Source organism: Tenrec ecaudatus, chromosome 4 (genome assembly GCF_050624435.1).
Source record: "Tenrec ecaudatus isolate mTenEca1 chromosome 4, mTenEca1.hap1, whole genome shotgun sequence".
Lineage (NCBI taxonomy): Eukaryota > Metazoa > Chordata > Mammalia > Afrosoricida > Tenrecidae > Tenrec > Tenrec ecaudatus.
Genome location: NC_134533.1, coordinates 199,787,223 through 199,810,667, shown reverse-complemented (window position 1 = coordinate 199,810,667; position 23,445 = coordinate 199,787,223). Strand labels below are relative to the sequence as shown.

Sequence of the window (23,445 nt, the reverse complement as noted above, 5' to 3'; positions counted from 1 at the left end):
ACTAAAATGATAGGTCGTCCATGTCCAGCTTCACAGACCTAAGCCTGCTGGGAGCGTAGCTGCGTACACAGACTCAAGAGCGTGGAACTAAGTTGTGAAGTGTGAGGAACATTTAGGGAACCCCCAGTTTAGGTGAGGCCAGGAAGCCAGGTGAGATCTTCTGAAGGGGAGAGGTCCTGCCCAGGGCTAGTGTTGGAGCTTTAAGAACATAAGCAGGCTGCCAGCCTAGCGATAAGACACTTCCTGAGTCCTTAAGAAAAGAGATTCCTTTATGCTTCCCACCCCCCCCCCATTTTAATTGTATCATTATTTTTCTTTCTTTAGAAAACAAAAGCGTTTTATGGTGAGCTAGGCGGAGATTTGCGGAGCAGATCACAGTGATACAGTCAGCGGTTCAAACACGATTTAGTTCAGTCATCTCAAGGTCCCGTCATTTATTCTGCTTTCTCCCCGTGTCCCCAGTTCCGTTCCTCCTCCTGTCCTACCCCTCCACACCTGGTCCTTCGGATTGTGGACGGATGACTAGCCTAACTCCAGTTGCTTCAGTTCCAGACCTAAAGGGGGGACCAGGAGCCCTGGGCCAAGAGGTCTCGCCTATAACTTTTAGGAGCAATATGCCTTCTCTCTCTCTCTCACACTTTTGAGTTTTGATTCGCCTATTTCTCCCAAGCTATCCGGGGCCTCTGCGATCCTTTCCAGAGTAGTTGGTGACAAGAGCCATCTCATTCTTCTGCTCCGCGCTTGGCGGAGTTCATGAATCTACCACTCGTCTTCCCACAGCGAGAGAACAAGGCTCACACCTCACACGGCCGCCCAGGAGCCCTTTAAAAGACCCTAGTTGTTACTCATCCAACTAGGATGTTGAACATTATTTCTCTGGACCAGCTGTTCTCAACCTGTGGGTCTCGACCCCTTTGGGGGGGAGGGTCAAACGACCCTTTCACAGGGGTCGGCCAATTTCATCACAGTAGCGAAATGACAGCAACAAGTAGCAAGGAAAATAATGTGATGGTTGGGGGGGGCACCTCCACACAAGGAACGGTATGAAAGGGTCGCGACAATCGGAAGATTGGGAACGCTGCTCTAGACCATTTGCTACAATAGCGTTCGTTTTCTCCCACCCCTCCCCCCAAAGCCAGGATCCCGCCCTGCCCCCCCACTCCATGTGTCATTTTCAAGTTCACGTTAAAGGGCTTCTCCTGTGTGTCTGTGAAACTGATAAACCTATCTTGTTTCCGTTTCTCTCCTAAGAAGGTCCTCCCATGCCCCCACCATGGGCCATAAAGTGGTTGTGTTCGACATCGCTGCCATCCGAGGCTTGTGGGAAACGCGCGTCCGGAAGCACAGAGCTTGGCAGAAGAAGGAGGCAGACAGGCTGGAGAGAAGTGCCTTGGAGAAGTGTGTGTCTTCTCCTGACTAGGGTCTGGGGAGGGAGCGGGAGCTGGGGTGTGATAGCGCATGGTTGGACTTCAGAGCTCACGTGCTGTGCTTAAGCGCGATCCTAGAATTCTCCTCTACAGTAACCCAAAACCAAACCAAACCTGTTGTCCAGGGGCTGGTGTGGGCCCCCTACTTTTCACGGAAGAGCTGGGTTTTTCGTGCCCAGGTCTGACTGCCAGTGTGCTCTGCAGGGCTTTGAACCGCCAACCTCGAGGTGGGTGGAAAGCAAATCATGTTTGCCGCCCACGGAAATCATGCCCTACCATGAGGACAGCGCCTGCACCCAGGTGGCAGGATGGGCAGCTGCTGGTGGGTGAAGATCACTTTCCCTGAGCTGCCTTGGGGCTGCTAACCGCAAGGTCAGCAGTTTGAAACCACCGCCAGTCTGCCAGGGGCAAGATGAGGCTTTCTACTCACGTAAAGAGTTGCAGTTTCCAAAACCCACTGAGGCAGTTTGACCCTGTCCCATCTGGTCGGGTCTGTATGAGTCAGTACTGACTCAATGACAATGAGTTTGGTTTTGAGTTTTGTTAAACTGTTGCATGTTTTCATTTTTTATTTGATTTTCAAAACCGTCTCTGGGGAGGCTAATACAGATAGATCACCGCATAGATCAATCACATCAAGCAGTATTGTGTCGTTGCTAATACAATCAGTTTCAAATCCTTCTTTTTAACTGCTGCCTCCCTCTGCCTGGGTGTAGGATAAAGGAAGAGTGGAATTTCGTGGCCGAGTGCAGGAGCAAAGGAATCCCCCAAGCGGAGTACTGTAAGAATGGCCACGTAGACACGAGGGTCAGGCTTCTGGAGAAGATCCAAAGGCATTCTCGGGTCTGGCCGGGTTCCCGTTCCCAGGAGAGACAGAAGAGGCGTAATCCGTTTGTGTTCGAGCTCTCGGGACCGCAGTGGAAGGTAAGTGGAGGCAGGCGCCATCTGCAGTCAGCGACTGCGCAGTGCAGCGGGCTGGTGGCCGCTAGAGAGCACCCTCAGCCTTGGCTTTGGGCGGAATGGGCCTTGCCTGCGGAGTGGAAGGAGCGTCAAGCCGGCCTGTCAGCTCTCTGCTGCCTGAATCTTCGTAGCCACCCAAAGGGCAGCCGGCTCCCTTTGGTTTCCCCGCAGGGAAGAGCTGGGACCCCACCGGCCCGGCCCTTCCTTCCCCAGGAGTCTCAGTGCAGACGGAACGTGCTTAATTCTGCTGTTTTCCCTCTGGGGCTCAGAGAGCCCTTACTTAACCATGACTGGACCTGCCTTTACAGAACTCCCTTCCATGGATGATGCATTTGCTGACTTGTTACCATGCTGTAGAAATCCCCCCGTTGGTTTTTCTATGCTGAGATTCAGAGGCCAGGACCCCCAATGCACCCCCCACAATGCACCCGCCCACTGGACCCCTGGCCGTTGAGTCGACCGGCTCCTCAGGGTGTCCAAGACTGCAGCTCTTCATGGGAGCAGATGGCCACCTCCCGCTCTGCTGAACAGCTGGCAGGCTTGGAATCGGATCTTGATCCCTTAGGCTGTACTGAGGGCACCCTGCCCGCCCTCCCCTCGCTAGTGGGAGGTTTGTCTCTGGGTGGAGGGCAGCAGGGAGAGACGGGCGAGTTGCTTGTTCAGAGAAGCCTCTTCAGCTCGGAACAGAGAGGCTGTTGGGACTTGGCCTCCATCTCCTCTCACGTGGCCCTGTGCGGCCCCGGGCACTGAACGTCTGGGGTGATTCTGAGGCCGTCCTGTTGGGCGCTGTGTGACCGGCATGCTTTCCTCGTATGCCTTTCTTTCCCTGTCCGTTATGGTAAAATGAAGCGGAGGGCTTTCTAAGGACAGACTGCGAGCCTCACCTGTTAGCCTCACCTGTCAGCCACGCAGCCTGCTGAACCCGGTTGAGCTGATTGTGGGGGCAGCCTTTTGGGTCTACTCTCTCTCTCATCCCCAACGTGGAGCTCAGTGGATCCCTGGGCACCGTCTTGTCTGGGGCCAGAAGCAGGACATTTCTGGATTTTTAATTAAATGCTGTGGGTAACTCATTGTCACGTGCTATCACCCAGCATGGTGTTGGGCCCCCAGCACCTGCTCCGTAGGGGATCATGCAGTCCACCTGGAGAGTTTAAACCACCAGGCGTCCTCTTGGCTCACAGACTTCCTTTGGAAAGTTCTTCCTTCCAAGTGCATCTCGCGAATGCCTCCGATGGAAAGGCGGAGTGCCTTGTGCAAGTGGTGCAGATGGAGAGTGGGCTCGAGGCTGCTGGCGGCAATGCTGGAGGCTCAAGCCCACCCGTGGGTGCCTGACCTACTTCTGGACAATCAACCCCCGAGAATCCTCGAGCCTGGTTCTGTTCTGATGCACGTGGGTGACCAAGAGGTGGAGCGGATTCTAAGGCAACATTCTCTGGTGTGTGCGTGCGCTAGGTTAGTGGGCTAAGAAGAGGAAGGACACAGAGCTGACTCAGCAGGCTGGTGGGAGGCCCCGTTGTGAACCGGCTACCTGTGCTAGTCCGGGTAGGCTAGAGAAACAAATCGAGGGAGACTCGTGTGCATAAGAAAGAGCTTCAAGGTGTCGGAACCTGAGGTCTTTTAAGGGATCAGGAAGAAAGGTGCTGTGATGGATGATGGGCTTTGGAAGGTACCGTCTTCATGCCAGACATTTGTAATTAGGCGTGAACAAATACCAGCCTGCCTTGCAGCGCTGCCTTTAGAAAAAATTGCACAAAGCAGAGGCACTAAAAAAGATAGAGAAAGCAAAGAGCTTTATATAAAAGTGCAATTGTATATTGAGCAAACAGCCCAGCTCAGCCCGGGTCAAGTCCATAAATCCGATATGAGCCTGTATTTCTGTTACCCATCTATAAATTCTTCTTCAGACGCACGCAGCACATGCAATGACGCCGAATGCAGGAAGAAAGCACAAGCCAGTGGGTGGAAAGTCTTGTGGATCTAGTGGCAGTGGAAGCCTCTCAGTAGTGGCGTGAGTCTCCACGTGGCTTGTCCAGCCCCAGAGCTGTGGCTCCATGGGCGTAGCACATCTGGCTTGTCAGCAGGGAGGGGAAGCACAGAGAGTTGAAGCAGGGAGTGTGTCTCTGGTCTCCAGTGAACTATTTGCATCCTTTGTGCCTCAAAAATGAGGTCATCAAGCTGCAACCTGATTGACAGGCTAGACTCCACCCCTTCGCAAGTTGACAGGAGATGATGTAACCACCACACTACCTGTTATCCCTACTCAGTCCCCCAATCTGGCTGCCTTATCCTGATGGGACCCGTCTCTAGAGGGCACTTCAATGACTTTAATTCCAGAGGTTGTGTCCCAGCCTTACCTCTGCAAGTGAGGCGTGAGCAAGTCCATCATAGCGGGCCCGCTTGGTAAGGGGGTTCGGGCCTTGAACTTCAAGCACTGCTCCTGTAGAAAGCGTCTCGAGGAGGTGAGGCTGTGGGGCTTCCACGGGGACGGCGCAGAGAGATCTACCTTTGCCCCTTGGGAATGTGGTCTTAGCAGCTTAGGGCAGCTCCTGGGTGGTGCATTGCCACCACAGGGCCAGACGTGAGGGGAGCAGTGTCACTGTCACCCATCACCCCAGTCATGAGCCAGGAGCACCCCAGGTCCTGGGCCCTGGTTTGACCAACTTTCAGATGGACCTTGGTGTGATCTCTTTCAAGGACGATTTGAGCTTTTTTAAAAAAATCTGCACCTTCTTCTCTTGACCCCCCCCTAAGCCTCAATTTCATCAGCTTCGAATTCCTTTGTTCTTGGTTCCCTAGTTATTGCCATTGAGTGAATAGTTGACTCCGAGTGACCCCATGTGACAGGGCTGCCCAGAGAATTTTCTAGGCTGGGAGCCTTACAGGAGCTGAGCCTCAGGAACCACGGGGTGTGTTCAAGCCACCAGCCTTCAGGTAGACACTGAGTGCTTAGCTATAGCCCCTCTAGGGCTCCTTTGTATTCCTTACAACAAAGGCGCAGAAACACGTGGCAATCTGGCACCGCACATGCAAGGGCTGGGTCAAGTATCTCTAAAAGTATCCTTAGAATAAGGGACCCGCAGCCTGGCCTTTAAAATCTAAAGCATGGATGGATTCTCCTTTCAGAAGATGCTAGATTAGGCAAACAAATGGTGCATGCACTGTGGATGCAAGGATTTGTACTTCGTTTTAGAAATGGCAAACGCAGCTGGCTTTTACATCTAAAGGCCCTCCTTGTTAGTGTAATAGATGTGCAGCGTGGCCTGGCTGGGCACCCACTGCCCCTTAGCTGCCACAGGAGCGGGAACTGGTTCTGACTGGGGAAATGTCACTCTGTTACAGGAGCTCCCAAATTCGTTGAAGGAGCAGACGCACCTGAAGGAATGGCACATAGACAGTACCCTGATTCAAACCATTCCCACCTACATCGAGCTGTTCACCGCGATGAGAATTCTGGATCTGCCCCAAAACCAAATCTCAGCTCTGCCAGCGGAAATCGGTATGTGGCTCAGGCTCTCTGCTGTGGTGACACAGCCTGGTGGGGTCATGTGTTCAGGAACGTGGCTTTGCACACACTAAGATTCCTCGGCAGAATACAGCTATGTCACCTAACGTGCTCAACCCCCTTGGCCATTCCACGTTTCAGTTTGATTACCACATAGATCCTGTGGCTGCCTTCTCCCTACCCACCCCACCTCTCCCACCTCTTTTATCTGTAATTTTAAAGGCATGTTCTCCTTATTTTTTGAAGGAGTTTCGATCTCGTGCCACGCCGCCTTACAGAACTTCTGAGGCCTGGGGGAAGGCCACAAGGGAGGAGTTGGGGAAAGGCAGCCAACAGACAAAAATATCCTTTTCCCCACTTTTAGGACAGTTATTATATTTTTGATCACTGTATTTTTTTAATTGTTGTAAAAGTACAGAGAACACAAATTTTGCCAATTCCGCATTTTTCCCCATGTGTACGATTCAATAAGACCAACTACATCAACGATACCGTGCGACCACCCCCAGTTTCCACGGCTGAATTTTCCATCCCCGTAAACAAAAGCTCAGTGCTACCTCGACAATGGTTTTCTCCTTATCCTCCCTGCTCTTGTCAGGGCAATGATTTTTTGATCTTGTCATTAATGGCTCATCAAGTCATTAAGAATAGCATGATGTAGCAGTTATTGACATTGTTTTTACAAATCTAAGTATCATAAAGTATTGTGATTACTTAAGCGGTCCTGGGGCTCTAGAAACGAGACGATTTATCCCTTTAATTGGATGACATTTCCTTTCCTGGACATTAGTTCTGAGGACCCTGGAAGACTGGGCACTAAGTTTTGTTTTAGGGGGGAAAGATCCTAGGGGATTTCCATGAAGGAATGGGCCAGTTGCTTAAAAGGTGGCACTCTGGACCTCTGACCCCCTAGGTGTTTTAGTGTTTGTGATGCTAGATCCCAGAGACACCAAAGACTGCTCTGATAGAGCCTTGGGCTCAGGACGTGGAATCCACATAGGGTACCATCAGAAAGAGAGCTGTGGGTTCACCTAATTATGGCAACTGATTCACACATTACCCTTTCCTGAGCCCCAGTCTCAGCTGCCCCGAGAGCTCCTCATTCCACTCTAATCAGAGGGGTTGATCCAGCATTCAAGTCTTTTGCTTATGTGTTATCCTGAGAACCCCATTAATGCTTTGTCTCTTCAGGTTCAGAAAGAGAAATCTTGACAAGGGACCCCCAAACCTGCCATCAATTTTATGTTTATGCACATTCCTAGATGCTGTACCCCACTTTGCCCTTATTTGTTTGCCCCACTGCACCCTATTGTGGGCGCAGGGCTGTCTGTCCTATTGTGTTAGTTTGAGTAGACTAGAGAAATAAATTCATGGACACTGATATGCGTATAAGAAAGAGGTTTATATACAAGAGCAATTGAACATTGAGAAAACATTCCAACCCAGTCCAAATCAAGTCCACAGGTCCGATATTAGCCCATATGTCTGATACCAATCTATACCAATCCTCTCCAATTCACGTACAACAGGCAATGACGCCGAATGCAGGAAGATCACAGGCCAGTGGGTGGCGAGTCTTGTGGATCCAGTGGCAGTGGAAGCCCCTCAGTGCTGGTGTGAGGCTCCACGTGGCTCATCCAGCCCCAGGGCATGGGCTCCATCAGCCTCGCTCCATGTGTCTTTTCCACAGGGATCTCTCGGAGTGAGCCGAGAGAGAAAGAGAGAGAGAGAGAGAGAGAGAGAGAGAGAGAGAGAGAGAGAGAGAGAGAGAGAGAGAGAGAGAGAAGTGTCTCCCACCTCCAAGGAGGAAAATCAGGAGTTCCCATAATCCTCAGGAGAAGGCCATGCCCACACAGAGGCCTCATTGGTTGTATGTTGATTGACAGGCTAGACTCCACCCCTTCATTCTTAGTCCTCAAATTGACAAACGATTATAGAACTACCACACACACACCATGATTTAGAACACACACTGTCTGCAGCCCGTCACTGACGCTGGCTCGTTGCCTGGAGCCCACCGTGCAATGCTCTGCTCTGCCATGGGGCCTCATGTCACTGGCAGGAAAACGCCTGTACAGGGTCCCCCAAGCCTTTGCTGTCTGCTGGCGGCCTCTGCTGGCAGCCACCCTCCTCGGAGCACACAGCAATTGCCGCTCGGTCAGCTTTAGGCATCACAGAGCAGAGCACAACCGGTGTGTCTGGCACTGCAAAAGGCAGGCCACAAGTAAGTAAATGAATAAATATGAACGGAATAGATGGAACACTACGGCCCGACAAGCTGTGGGATGCATCAAGAACACACGTGTGGGGGAGAGAAAACCCCAGAACGTCATTAGAAAGACAACAAAGAAAGAAAAGACTAACGTGAACGTCTGAAGAGACTCAGAAGCCTGTCAGCCAATGGTGTCAACCCAGCTCCCTGACAGAGATGGCTGGCTCTCATCTGCGGAGATAAGCGTGTTCAACGAGATTCCAGGGTTGGCAAACAGTGTGAAACAAGCCACGGGCCGTTAGAAGAGTGAACAGATCTGTCCTGGGAGCGGTCTCCTGCCCTGCTCCTAAGATTTCACCTCACGCACTTTGGACGTGTTATTCGGACGGACTAGTCCCTTCTATGATGGGCACAGTGACTGTGACCACACAAGCCTAGGCATGATTGTGAGGATGGCACCGGACCAGGCCGTCTTCCATTCGGTTGTCCCTGGGGACACGATGAATTGGAACCAACTCAAGGGCACTTCACAATAATAGCAATTGACTCAACCAACTAGCCTTTTAAGGTTCCATGTGGCGTCTACTGAAACACAGCCACCTACCGAATGTAGACTGACAACAGAACAAGCACGTTGCCCGTGCCAGCCTTCTGGTGGCTCAGGGGTTAAGCATTCAGCTGCTGACCAAAAGGTCAGTGGCTCCAACCACCACCTGCTTCGTGGGAGACAAGACTGGCAACCTGCTTCTTGTAAAGATGACGGCTGAGAGGTTGCTCTACTCTGTCCTGTCAGGTCACTGCCTGTAAGTTAGCAGTAACTCGATGACCTCCCACAGTAGCTTTTAGAAAAATTGTTGTCGTTGGAAACCTATACAGTAAAACAAGACACCCACTCACAATAACAACATTCAAATATGACAAAGGGAGAAGTATCAGAGTCTAAATTGTAAACACCCAATCTGTAGCAGGCTGTGGAGGACAGTGGGGGCCCAAAAACCTTCTGCAGAGCATCCAGTCAGATTCAGCCACTGGCAGACCCCAGCTGGACTATCAGGTTGGGATCATTGTAATTGTGATTATACTGGATCGAACTGGATACTTGGTCAGTTGACTCCCCTCTTGACCCCACCCAAAATGCTTCTAGGTGCAAGTATTTCTTGCTAGCTCCAAAACAAAATTTTCTTCCCTGGCATTTTAAATATTCTCAGGGGTCTCTTCTTTCTTACTCACTGCGTGTATTTTCACCGTTGTATTGTTATTAATTTGTCCTGTCCACTTTATTTTGTTCCTGTTTTTTACTGCTCCTGTTGGGCTTTCTATTTGTGAAGCACAGAAGGAGTGGATGCCTAGAGATGCTAAGAACTGATGAAGTTATAGGGGAGGCAGGGATGGGGAGCGTGAGGGGGCAGGGGTGTGAGAGCAAACAGTGTCTGTGGGAGGGGGGAGGGAGCACCAGAACTAGTTGTGATTACACACGCATTTTAAAAGTGATTGACTCCTTGGGGGTGGGCGGAAAGAAAGTGTTCTAAAGTTGATTGTGGTTAGGATTGGACAACTCTTCCTGATATGATTAACCTATTGAATAAAACGGTTACAAAATACACCGATTCAACACTCTGTGTATAATTCATGACACTGACCACAGTTTAGAGTTACGCAGCAGCCCCCCCCCACCCCCTTTGCTGAGCTGTTCCTCCCTCCTTGACATACACTCACTTCCTCCTAAGGCTCATCTCACATATTTGGTGTTGTGACTCATTTTGATTCCAAATAGATCATTCTTAAAAGAGCATGATGCTCAAGGCAGGCTTTTTCTACTGGTTAAGCTAGGCTGTTGACTGGTGTTAAGAAGACTTCAGGGCTGGGGGACGGACAACAGAAAAGCGGGTGAAGGGAGATGTCGGACAGGGCAAGATATGGCAAAATAATAATTTATAAATTATCAAGGGGTCATGACGGAGGGTCATAAATTATCAAGGGAGTGAGGAGGGAGGGGAAAAATGAGGAGCTGATGCCAGGTGCTTAAGTGGAGAGCAAATGTTTTGAGAATGATGAGGGCAATGAATGTACGAATGTGCTTGACACAATTGATGTCTGTATGACCCCTAATAAAATTATTTTTTTTAAAACAAAGAAGACTTCAGGGGATATAGCTGGCTTAAGGTTGAAAGGTGATCTCAGGGGGCTCATCTACGCTTTCCATGGCTCCAGCAAGCGTAGCGTCCAGGAGAATTCGAAATTCTGTCCTGCACTTTCCCCGCTTTGGTCAGCTTCTTGGGCGGAATCTTTGGGTAGAGTGACAGCTGCTTTTAAAGATGAAATGATTGCCTGCTGTTCTCAGCTTGTTCACGTCCTGCCTGAGAGACTTAGGGCATATTCTTCATGAAGCATGATGCGTTGTAATTGAATCAAGGCCAACATGAAACCAAAGATAAATGGTACGTGACATGCCTTCTGTACGCAGTCTGATCCTTCCAATCATTTGCCTCCTACATAGTGTGATGCGAATTTCTGAATCTACCTAGAGGCCACCAGGAGCCCCACTGGGCACAGTGTTTCCTAGAAGCTATGCCACTCTTCAAAGCCTGTTATTTAAGTCAGGTAACTTAGCAGCGACTTGCATTTTGCCTTCTCTGGGCACTGGGGTCAGATCCCCGGTACTCACTTCAGTGAAGGTTTTGTGAATGGTTAAATTGAGTGAGATGGGGGCTAAAATCTTCAGGACACAGATAAGTAGACATTTACTAAAGAACCCTTGGACAACAAATGTAAGCAACATGCCCACTCACTGCCGTTCCCATCAGTATGCATGCAAATGCGTGACACCTAAGTCGTGGCGTCTTGTTCCTAAAGGTCTTGAAGGACGGTCTCGGTGATATTTAACTCTTTCAGGTTGTCTGAAGAACCTGAAGGAGCTCAATGTGGGCTTCAACCACCTGAAAAGCATTCCTCCGGAAGTGGGAGACTGTGAAAATCTGGAGAAGGTGGATTTTTCCGGAAACCTACACTTGACTGAGCTTCCCTTTGAAGTAAGAGACAAACGTTTCTGCGCTATGCATTCTTTTTATTCGGGTAACAGCCTGGTTATCGAATGGGGGAAGAAAGTGAAAAAGAATATGTCGTAAACGTACTATTTTGGTGATTACTTGAATCACCTTATACTAGCTAAATAAGATCCTTTAAAAATGTGCTATGCCAGGCAAGGGACTGAAGTTAAACTCAGAAACACTAATCACCAAAGGAAAATGAGGTGGAGCATCATATTATCTTTCTCTTTTTTTTTCTTAACTAATGAAGTTTTATGGACAGATCTTAAAATTCTTATAATTCCATTCACACAAAATTCTGTTGTTTAGTCTCCTTGACAGGCATTGTACAGTCAACCGTGCGATCAGCTCCTCGCCCCCCCCCCCTGGGTCCCACCCCTGCTTCTCTTCCCATACTGTCAGGGAACTGTCACCCCAACATCATATTTCATGCAAGATATGAGTATGCTAATTTGATGTGCATGCTTATCGTCTGTAATGCAGACCTAGATTTATTTATCTGTCGTGGTGGATTTGTAAATAAATGAAAGGGACAACATTTTAAAGTACTCATAACAGAACTTACAGATGACTGGAGACCTTGCCCTCTCTAATTCCCTGCCATCCAGCGATGCCGACTCACAGCAACCAGACAGGACAGGGTGGAACTGCCCCCGTGGGTTTCCAAGACTGTCCCACTCCACGGGAGCAGGAAGCCTCATCTTTCTCTCACAGAGTGGCTGGTGGTTTCGAACTGCTGACCTTTAATTAGCATCCCAACTCATAATCCACTACGCCAGAGATAGGACTTAAGAAATACACTTAAAGTTTTTTTTAATTAACTTAGTTGAACCTTTATTAGTTGAAAAAAAGATTTCAAATCATTTTCTGGCAAAATGGAGCCGATGAAAGCGCACAGTATTTTTTTTAACTGTTCAAACTCAACCAGCTTGTTGGGCTAAAGGTGGGACAAGATCTCATACCTGCTGGGGAAGAAGAAAGAAAAGGGGTGGGTCCTAAGTTGGCCTTGATCTTCCTGATGATCAGACAACCCTGAGACACAGTTAGAAACTTGAGGTTGAATTAGGTGTGTCCCTAACCTCTCCCTCGGTGGCTTCTTCACCATCACATCGCTGGCTCCAGGCTCGGTTTTCTACATTCCAAGCGTGGAGGAAAATGAGAATGTGCCCGTTCAGCAGAATGGATGTTGCCTGTCTCATTAAAGCAGAGTCGGCGCTATGGAATTGGGTTTCCTGGAAAGGGGCTCGAGTACACAGAGGCCTGAGTCGACTGCTGTTTACATCTCCCCCGGGGCACGGGGGTGTAGTGGTTAAGGGTCGCACTGGGATCCACAGGGCAGCGGTTTGAAACCACCAGCCGCTCTTCAGGCCAAAGACGAGGCTTCCTCCTTCTGTAAAGGGAACGCCACAGGGGGCAGTGCTGCCCTGTCCCCTAGGCACGCTGCGAGTGGACTGGACTCTGTCTTTGCTTGACTCATCTCTCAGCCGTAACTACCAGCTGACATACACCAGTCCAAGCCATGAGATGCCTTCCCTACTTTATTCGGTATGCGTTGATTTACATTTGAGATGAAAATGTACTGCTCAACGTGTTTTCGTGATCGTGTTAAAAACAACAACATTAACCACAATAACGACATACAGTAGACACAGAGCGTGGACCGTAGTGATACCACGTCCTTTGTCACAGCGCTTGAAGCCCACATGTGATTCCCCTGGAGACTTTCCAAAACTCAGCTGTATGAAACCCGCTGCTGGTGAGTCGGTTCTGGTCCATCGCAGAGCGGATGGGCCCATGAGGTCTCCTTTAGGACAGAGGTTTCCAAGGCTGACATCTTTATGGAGACAGACTGCCACATAGATCTTTCTCCAGCAGAACGCTTCATGGGTTTGAACCACCCGCCTTTCGGTTAGCAGCTGAGCCTGTAACCACTATGCCACGCGGGCTCCTTACTGAGAATCTCGTTCATTCTGGCGCATAGTGACAGGACGGGGGAGAACTGCCCTGGTGGGTTACCGAGACTGTAACTCTTTATGGAAGTAGAAAGCTTCGTCTTTTCCCCTGGCGGCTGGGGGTGACTCCCCCTTCTACCTGTCCACTTGCGGCCTGTGAAAGGTATTTGTAGCATCTTCCTCACATAAGATATCATCATTAAGTCCCTTCCCCCCACCACGACTCTCACCCACTGCAGTGTCAGGGAGAGTGGTCACTTCGTCTTCGGTGTCGCCTAACATTGCACGTGGAAATGCCCCACAGCAGGTTCTTGCGACAGAAAATGGCAAGGCTCAGTTCCAGAAGCCCAAGGCAGCCACAACCTGCTGTGCCCTTAGCATCCCTGGCAAACAGCATAGTGAATGACACATAGTGGGTGCTGCAAACAGCATAGTCAATGACACATAGTGGGTGCTGCAAACAGGATAGTGAATGACACATAGTGGGTGCTGCAAGCAGCATAATGAATGACACATAGTGGGTACTGCAAGCAGCATAGTGAATGACACATAGTGGGTGCTGGAAAAATAACATTGGAGTTTGGTCTATTTTGCATCTGTGTATAGAAATGCCTTCTTGGGGGTGGCAGTGGGGTGGAGGAAACACCCATCTAAAAATTACGTGTAGATTGGAATTCTCGGTCTCGCGGTCCTAACTAGAATATCATGCTATTCCTCTCTAGTTAAGTCATTTGAAGAGAGTTACGTTTATAGATCTCTCGGCCAACGCATTTTCCAGCGTCCCGATCTGTGTCCTGAGGATGTCTCATTTGCAGTGGTTGGATATCAGCAGCAATCTTCTGAACGACCTGCCGCAAGATATAGACAGGTAGCTACTTGCCGTCTGCAAGTGAGGTGAAGGCATTAGTTCCTAACGCCTTAAGCACTGCTAACGCTGTCAACACGCATAATAGGCCACTAGCCTTCCTTGCCAAGAGTTTGTTTCCAGAGGTTGGTTTGGTTCTGTGCAGACAAAGACCGCTTCCAGTCCGCATTGTGCACCTGCACTGGTGCCTGCCGTTAAACCACCATTCTGCTCTCTTGGTGGGCTCTCATCTGCTTCATCTTCAATCGGACGACACCAATAACTCTGCAGAAGTAGGAAACAAACAAACAAACACACAACCCAAACCCACTGCCACCACATCTATTCTGACCCATATCAACCCTCTGGAGGGTTCTGCGTCTGTAACGCTTTTTGGGGATCAGAGTCTCATCTTTCTCTCTCGGAGCCAATGGTGGTTTTGAGCCACCAATCACCAGGGCTCCTGAATTTATTCCATGGGAAAGAGGGGCGTGTTACTCTGTTTAGAATATCAGCAAGGGAAAACCATATTCATTTTGTTTGTTGGTTTTCTACCGACTCTTTTGAAGTAAAATTGATTGGCTTAGTGAGATTTTCAGATGATGTCTTTGTAGTTATTTCAGACTTACCTAGTACTGATTGCACAGAACCATGGGGGAGTCATTCATTCTTCAGCTGTCGGTTGGCTCCTGCCTGGCAGGGCTGGTGAATGGGCTGGGGGTTAAAGCGGGGCAGGAAACACATTCTCTAGCCCGCTGGGGCCCGCAACCTGCTCTATAAAGTAGTGTAAGTCAACTGCAGGGATGCAGAGCCTGACAATGACTTAGGTCGGAACGCTGGCCGGTCCACATGGTTGGCTCCATGCCTCCTGGGTTGGCAGACTAAGTGGGGAGTGTGTTCATTTGAAACGCCACGTTGGAGTCCTTGGTGAGCTTTTGGGGGGTCAGGGGAGATCTGGCAAATGCAGGAAACAGATGAACTGTAGGGGAGTGGTGGTGGAGATGAAACACAGCAGGGAGCCAAATAAAGCCTAGTTGGCACCTATTCTGTTCATTTCCTCTGCAGCTTCCTTCCTGTTTTTAACTTTTAGGAAATACGGGAGGAAAATGCCTCAAAGGAGGTATGCCCCCCCAAATGTGTTCATCCTCCCTCCAGCTCGCGTAGTTTTCTTTCCCTGGCCCTATTGACCTTCAGGTGTGTGGGAGACATTCAGTGTGAGGGCCACTGGTTTTCTGCAGTAGAGCACCAGGACTTTCTTCCTAGTCCCTTTTTATGTGCAAGCTCCACTGAAGCTTGTTTAGTGAGCCTCCCAGCAGCGTGCACGTGTCCACTGACGGATAGACGCACAGGAGGTGCGTCGACCTGGAACCGAACCTGGGTCTCCACCGTGGGAAGGGAAAATTGCCATGGACCCAGTGCCTCTCAGCATGATCTACTCTAGGTGCATCACACGGCTTAGTGACCCTGCTGCTGTATCGGGGTCAGTAAAAACCGAAAAGATCACTCGTGTCATCTTGGCAGTTTATTTAAACTTTGAAATGAGTGTATTCTCGCGGGGATTTCCCACAAGAAGTTACGTGTCGTTCAAGTCCGCCTTCTTGCTGGTGAAGCCCCGTGAGCGAGCTCTTCTGGTCAGTTCCCTCTCTCTCCCTTTGTTCTTAGGCTGGAAGAACTGCAAGCCCTCCTCTTGTACAAGAACAAGCTGTCCTATCTCCCCCACGTCTTGCTGAACCTGAAGAAGCTCACGCTGCTCGTTGTCAGTGGGGACTGTTTGGTGGAGCTGCCCACTGCCCTCTGCGATGCTTCCACGCCCCTAAAGTGAGTAGCCCGGAGCCCCGAGCAGAGACGCGTCCAGACGCAGGGGAAGGAGGGAGGAGCCCTCGGAGTCCGGACGACTGTCTGGGGACTGCTTCAGGGGATGGTTTTATTCCGAGCACCTAAGGCCTGCTTCATAGCAGTCTCCGTGTGCTTTCTGGGTAGGATCGTGAAGCTTTCGTAAATGGCCTGGGAAAGGATTGCTCAGGGGATTTCTGGACCAATGGTACTGATCATTTGAGGCCCACGGATCTTGGGTGGCACAGACAGCTGAGTGCCGGATGCTAACTGCAAAGGGTTTGGGGTTGTAGCCCCAAGGCAGGCCTGGTGTCTGCTCAGGAAAGTCCCAGCCCCTCGGGTGACCATGCAGGAGTCAGGACGGAGTGGATGACAGCTGGTTGGGTGCAGGCACGGTGATGGCACCGGGACCCCCTGGCCGGTCATAATCAGCACCACAGCACAGTCACCCAAAGGCTGGCCTGGAGGACTCAGTGGCTGGTGCGTGACTCCACCAAGTCGCCTCACCTGTCTGGAGATTTCCTTCGTGAAATGGGAAAACAAACAAACACAAAACCCCAGAAAGCAAACAACTAACAAAATCCCCCAAACAGAAAAACTGCCCATGGCAATGCCAACAGCAGCTGAGCGATGTGGGATGGGGCTAAGAAATGCAGGGCTCTCTCATTTGGAGCTGGAGGGGAGAGCTCCAGGCCCCTCGCTCCTCTCCTGGAGCCCCCCGAGTAGCACGTCGTGGCAGCATTTGGGACATTGGGGCTCTCCCTTGGCCTCTCTGCTGAGTCCCCTTGGCATCCCCAGTGGCTTGCAGTCTCCCCAAGAAGTCTCCCCGTGAGGCCACTAGACGAAGAGCCGTTTCCTCGTGGTCCAGAGAAGCAGCTAAGTCCACCAGGGGCACGCTTGCCCCGGGACTCTCAGTTCTAGTCGTGGTCCCCATGAGGCTAAGGTTAAATTTTCCGCATCTTCCGCAGTCGGGGGTTCCACTCATGGTCACCCCGTGTGTGGCAGGCTGGATCGGCTCTACCGAGTCTCCAAGGCTGTGACCTGGCCTTTGTTGTAATCCTTTTATTGGGAGAGCTTACAGATATCATAACATTACATAGTTCCGTCACCTCAAGCAGTATTGTATACTTGCTACCACAATCAGTTCCAAAACATTAAAAAAAAAACCAAACTCATTTTATTGGGGGCTCTTACACCTCTTATCTCCATCCACCCATCTGTCCGTCCATCTATCCGTCCGTCCGTCTGTCCATGTGTCAAGCACAATTGTGCATATGTTGCCGTCATCAGTTGCAAACATTCTCTTTCTTCTCGAACTCCTTGCTATCCGCTCCCGAAGCTGTAACCTTTCTGAAGTAGATTGCTAGGTACCTCTGGCGGGTTTGAACTGTCAACCTTTCAGTTACAAGTCAAATGCTTAGCTGTTTCCATAATTAAGACACAAGGCAAAGAGAATAAAGAAACCTAACCATGGGAAGAGGAGGGACTTCGTACAAGCACAAGATTGACAGGGGTGTGAGACAGCTCTTTCTCCTTCTCCCACCGCACTCCTGCACTTAGATGGCTCCCAGAAAGAAGAACTCAAGGAGAGGAAAGGGAGGGGGAGAGAAAAGACCAGAGAAGAAGGGAAAGGGGATAGGCTCTCAACCATGAAAGTTAAAACCTAGTTAAGTGAAAGGATGTGAAGGGATTTGGATACTATTCTTGCAGCTTCTTGTGAATCTACAATAATGTCAAAATAAGCAGTTAAAAATATAAATAAATACATGCCTACTGGTGATACTCAAAAGTGATAGCAGGAGAGAAGTTTCAACTACATAATATAAAATCATTTTCCAGAGCTGAAGCAAAGTAGTTACTGGTCTAGATAAAAACAAAATCCACTCATAGAACCCCCTGGGTATTGTTGTTGTTGATGGTGTTGTTGTTGATGGTCGTGGTGGTGGTGGCCCAGGGGGATTAAAAAACATCTCACTGAAAGCTTTAGAAGGATCCCCCTAAAGTTTTAAGACAGATTAGAGCTCATGAGAGGGCAACTGATGACCTTGTTTGCTGAAAGATGTTGGCACAGTGCATTCTCAGCGGGAAATATTTTCATTCTAGAATTCGGTACTGACCAGCTCACCAACAGTGTCCAGGGCCATCTAGAAGATTCAGACTTATAATAACCCTGAATGCCAGCAGAGAGCTGTAAAATCCCCTCCTGGGGTTTCCATGGGTATCATCCTGAGTGGGCTGCCACATATTTCTCCCTTGGAGCAGCTGATGGGTACGAACCACTAACCTTTAGACAGCAGCCAAGTGCTTACCCACTGTGCCACCAGAGCTCGTTTCTCCACCAGCCACAAGGACAAACGGTTCAGCTTTTTTGATAGAGAGAGACTCAGGACGAGGATGTGCTTCCTCACACTAGGCCAGCAACTAAGGAGGGGGAACCCCCAACTTCAGCGCACGATGGATCTGGTTCAGGAAGCCTGGGCAAAAATGTGTCTCACTGATGGCTGATTGCAGCAGTCCAGTGAGCCTCCCCCGAGACTGAGCAAGACAAGACCCCCAGAGAGAGGCTGGGATGAGGAGAAGGAGTCAGAGAATATACTTGCAGAGAGAATTTTTAAAATGATGCTCCAAGGAAGATATACAGTAGAGGGGAGAAGGGGAGGGAAGGGGGTCAATAGAAGCCTTGAAATAATAGGGGGGAAATCTATATAGACATAGATGGTGTAGCTGTAACACCCTTTAAAGAGAAAAGTTTTTACATTGTGACCAAAACGTAAGTATCATTGATGGATTTTCAATTGTAGACTCAAACAAACTGAAGGTAAAACAGAGAAGTACAGTAGGGTAATAGATCAGAATGGGATCTGTACAGGATATCTGTGATGTGCTTTGGATACTATTCTTGCAGCTTCTTGTGAATCTACAAGAATGTCAAAATAAGCAGTTAAAAATATAAATAAATACATGCCTACTGGTGATACCCAAAAGTGATAGCAGGAGAGAAGTTTCAACTACATAATATAGTACATTTTAGCTAGACTGCAGTGGCCCTCAAACTGTGGGTCGCGACCCCTTTGCGGATCGAATGACTCATTCACAGGGGTCACCCGATTCATGACAGTAGCAAAACTACAGTTATGAAGTAGCAATGAAAATAATTTATGGTTGGGGGGTCACCACAGCATGAGGACCTGTATGAAAGGGTCGTGGCATTAGGGAGGTTGAGAACCACTGAGCTAGAGGGATGTCTAGACTAGGATAGATATGTGATTTAGCAGCTGTAGTAAATTGGTTAACATGGAATCCAAACAGTGGGGGCTTGGGTGTTCACTGTAAAATTATCTCAAATTTTCTGGATGTTTGAAAATGTTCATAATAAAATGTTGTAAAAGCTTGTAGATAGACTTTTATAAGAAAATGTTGAAGAAGTAGAAGTCTAGATAATTCTCTTTTTGGGGGAGGTGAGAAGTTTGGGAAAGGAAAGGGATGGGGAGAAATACTTAAAAAAATTACTAGTGCCTGAGTCAAAAATTTAAATATAGACTAATGATTTTGATAAAAATGCAAAGAATAATGAAATATAGATTGATCTCTTCTTTTCAGATTTGTAAGGATTATAAACAAATCCAATGAAAGAAAGCATCAAGGAAATGTTGAGTGGATTTGTCTGCGTAGATATTTAAAATCTTTACTTTCTCCATTTAAACAAAATTACGAGGAACTTGAACCAAGACAATGCATACATACTACACGGTGACAGATTTGGGCCATCTATCCCCCACTCTTCCGCAAACCAACGAGAGCAATGCTAGCACCCAGGACAGCAAGGCCTGCAGTCACATCAAGACCACTCATGGGATTTCCTCTGCTGGATGGAAATAATGATTCTCTTTCAGGATTCTTCCACAGACCTTTGATCAAGATTTTCAGGAATGGCGCTTTGGCCCCATTCAGTTCTTCTGATTTCATGGCAATGGAGGCGATTGTCCCAGGAGGCAATTAGCCTTTTTATGTGAGGAATTTTTAAGTAAAAACATGTATCGTTAAGTTCCATTGTTTTCTCTCTCCTCTTGAATAGATTTGTCAGTCTTATGGACAATCCTATCGACAATACCCAAGGTCAAGATGATGATGAGGTGATGGAAAGCGAACAAGATCGCCAACATTTTGAAAAAGAATTTATGAAAGCCTATATTGAAGATCTTAAAGAGCGAGGTGAGTTATTCTTATTAAAAAGGAATATATAGTAATCTGCTTACTCATTCACTCATACCAATAAAATGAACACAATTGTCTGGGGCACAAGTTGCTTCACTCTATAGATTGCCCTTCCGTTTATTAGAAATAGACACATTCTTAAAATACCGATTTCCTTAGTGCACTTGAATATAGGCTAGTTCATCCACTATTTGACGGAGAGGCTGGGAAGCGCATTTACATGCAAGCGAGGCGTGAGTGTTTAACCAGACTCGCACTTGCCAAACAGTTTTCTAAGCTACTGGGAAAAGAAAGCTCAATGGAAAAAACGGGAGCAGACAGCCACCTCATCGCTCCTCCTCGGGGCAACTGATGGGTTGCCACTGTGGCCCTTGCTGTTAGTAGCTCAATATCTGACCCATTGGGCCACGAGGGTCCCCTCTGGTATCCACGGGTTGTGGAGTGCAGGTAGTGGAAGTACCTCGGGAAAAGAGGGCTCTTTTAAAAGAGTTGAGTGACAGCATTTTTAGTCAGAAGTGATGCCATGGCACCTGCCGGGACAAGATGGCAATGGCGTTTTCCTTTCTTCCGGTCCCAAGCACAGCCATGGCGGAAGTCAGCCTTGATTCCCACCACCGCCTCCTCTCGGCCTGGGGGAGCCAGAGAGTGATCTCTTGTCTTTCTCCTCCTCCTCCCGCCCTTGTTCCAAGGGCGCCTCCTCCCCTTCCGCCATTTTGAAAAGCCAGGCAGGTTAGGGAGGCAGCAGGGCAGGCGCCCCCTTGCTGCTGCTGAAGGTGAGCGTCGCGGGCAGGGTCCCTCTCTCACCTTCTCTCACCCGGCACAGGGATGCACCTTGTTAGGGGTCCGAATTTGATGAGCTGCATTCAGCTATGTGAAGATGAAGAAAAATGCCAGCCATTAAGGAAATGAACAAAAAAATTAAGTTGAGAAAAATTCTATATAAATAATGCTAATCTATTTTGTGGTCTCTAGTATTGACTGCATAGGAGCCCTGGGGATGTAGTGGGCTACGGGTTGGACTGCTAACCGAAAGGTCAGCAGTTTGAAACCACCAGCTGCTCTTCGGGAGAAAGATGAGGCTTTCCACTCTCTTAAAGACATATAGCCTACAGGGTCTCGGATGAGGTGGAATTGACTTGATGGTCGTCAGAGTGTGATAGGATCTGCTGTTGAACATTATGAAATCAACTAGAATTCGGTGTTAAAGCGAATCCAAAATATAGAAATATCTGTGTGCAGTTTGATTTTCTTCTTCTAAAAAGACCCCAGCAACTTGCTAGTATTTGTTTTAATTTCTCTTGGTTATAGTTAAGTGCTATTATGCAAGGAGACTAAGAGAATTAGAGAAAATAGCTTTTAAATTTGGGATCTAGATGGCCAGAAATAAAATAATCTGCTTTTAAAAGTTAAGCTCGGTGATGACAAATTTTGAATTTGTTCCCTTATTTTGAAATAATAATCGCGACCGTGTCTTTCATCTATTCATATGAAGTTGAACCAAATGATATCGCTAGTATCTGGCTTGCTTTAACCTACAAGAATGACGGTTTCTTAAAGCTTAACTTTCATAAGGCAAGGAGGGTGTTTTCATTAAAAGGAAACTCTTTCTTTTCTTCAATGAGCATCTCTTCTCTTTCCCTTCCTCCATCACTCCTCCCCAGCATACTAGTAAACGGGTCACTCATGTAACACATAATCTATGGTGAAAAAAGGGGGAAAGTTAGATTTAGGCAGTCCCCATGGGCTTCTTACCTCTTGTGATTCAAGAACATTGGGGAAGTGAAGCTCCCAGGGGTCTTTAGGCTTTAGGGATTGTGGGCGGCCCCAACACAGCAGTTCTGGGGTGGGGGCCCAGGCATGCACATTCTAGTGAGCCCCCAGGTGATGCTGATGCAGAAAGAAAGCTTGTCATATTTTTCTTACAAAATTTGGCCTGTGAAGGGAGGCAGTAACTATCTTACTTCTTCAATTGGTACTTGGTGCGTTGTTTGAATTGCAATATATCGATTTGATATGTAAACCTCCACCTAATTGACAACAAAAAGTTAAAAAAAAAAGCTTAGTACTGTGAAAAAATTTAAAAAAAAATCAATTGCACTTGGTTTAGGAATTTCCCAAACTTTAAAATTGTATCCACTTTAGCCCTTTGTCCTTGGTCATCCATTTGTGTATTGCCAACTGTTATTGTCCGAGAGTCAGACACTTTCTGAGATCCTTGTGCAGCTGTATTCATTTGCATTTCAAGTTAATTGGGAAGCTTGCTAATAAAATCAGTCTTAAAAGTTCATTGTAGCCTAGGTGCAAATATTGGCTTGGCTGCATTAAGGTGACCACCTTAATGCGACAAATGCATTGGCTCGACATTGAAAACAAGGAGCGGTGCCAACTTGTGTGCTGCCGTAGGCCGTGATTTGTGTTTACAGGAGTCAAACGGCCTCCTTTTCTTACAGGGAGCGTGCCCAGCTATACCACCAAAGTATCCTTTAGCCTCCAACTTTGAGACCACCTGTTCAAAGAGGGCGTGTGAAAGCACGCGGGTGCGTGCGTCGTGGCGTACAGAGATGCTAGCTGCTGCTTCAGGAAAAAGCCCAGAAATGATAGTCCTCGTTGCTCAGAAGATGATGTTCCTGTTTCTAACCCAGGAACACCGCCCTGCGTCGACTAGAGACCAGGCAAGTGGGCTGACCTGCTGACAACCGCAGGTTCATTTATCCGGACACCATTCTTCCCAAGCAGCGCTCCATTAATATTTGAGAACATGTGCTATCGTACAGAATTATAATTTGAAGACCGAATTCTGACGTGGGCAGCCTGGTGTCCAGAAATCAAGGCATGAAAGTGTTGGACATGAGCGTTTCCTGGACGAATCAGATTTGTTTTACTTTGTTATTTTGCATTATTTCTTTTACTAAGAATTATGTTCCTTAGGTTAATACAAAGGACTATTTTTTTAGTGTTTATATTCTTTTGTTAAAAAATTTTAATAGTTTTACTAGGGGCTCATACAACTCTTATCACAATCCATACAGACATTTGTACATTCAGGACTATTTCTATGGAGGCTGTCCCTAGAGCCCTCAGGAGAGTTTTTCCGTATAAGCCAGCGATGAAGGTAGGAAGGGCTGGAATGTGTGATGCTCAGACGATGGTTGGCAGCCCCGGTCCATGATGCATGGGCATGGATGGCCACAGCAAACCTTCCATGGCCTACGTGGAAGGCCGTCCTGCTCTGAGCCATCTCTGCTCCAGATAACCCTGGGAGCCATCTCAGAGCAAGGAGCTGGGGTCATGTTCTCAGGGTCCGCTCCTCATTTCACCCCCACAGTGGCCATGGAGGGTAATCAGGATCATGAATCCCCCGCGAGGAAAAATTCCTAGCCCTATCCGAAGAATTCTGCTCATGACCAGGATGCTACAGCGCAGAGGCAACCCTGAAGACTGTGTTTACATTGG

The 23,445-nt window shown here is 48.4% G+C and overlaps 1 protein-coding gene across 1 annotated transcript; it reads left to right on the top strand.

Moving 5' to 3' along the window:
• Positions 1-1,267: 1,267 nt before the first annotated feature.
• LRRC2 (leucine rich repeat containing 2) lies at positions 1,268-22,578 on the top strand. The gene is made up of 8 exons (XM_075548973.1): positions 1,268-1,398; positions 2,144-2,351; positions 5,727-5,883; positions 10,994-11,130; positions 13,823-13,968; positions 15,607-15,762; positions 19,853-19,989; positions 22,443-22,578. Exons 1-8 carry the CDS (start codon positions 1,274-1,276, stop codon positions 22,490-22,492), a joined length of 1,116 nt encoding a protein of 371 aa, XP_075405088.1. The 5' UTR covers positions 1,268-1,273; the 3' UTR covers positions 22,493-22,578.
• Positions 22,579-23,445: the final 867 nt, after the last annotated feature.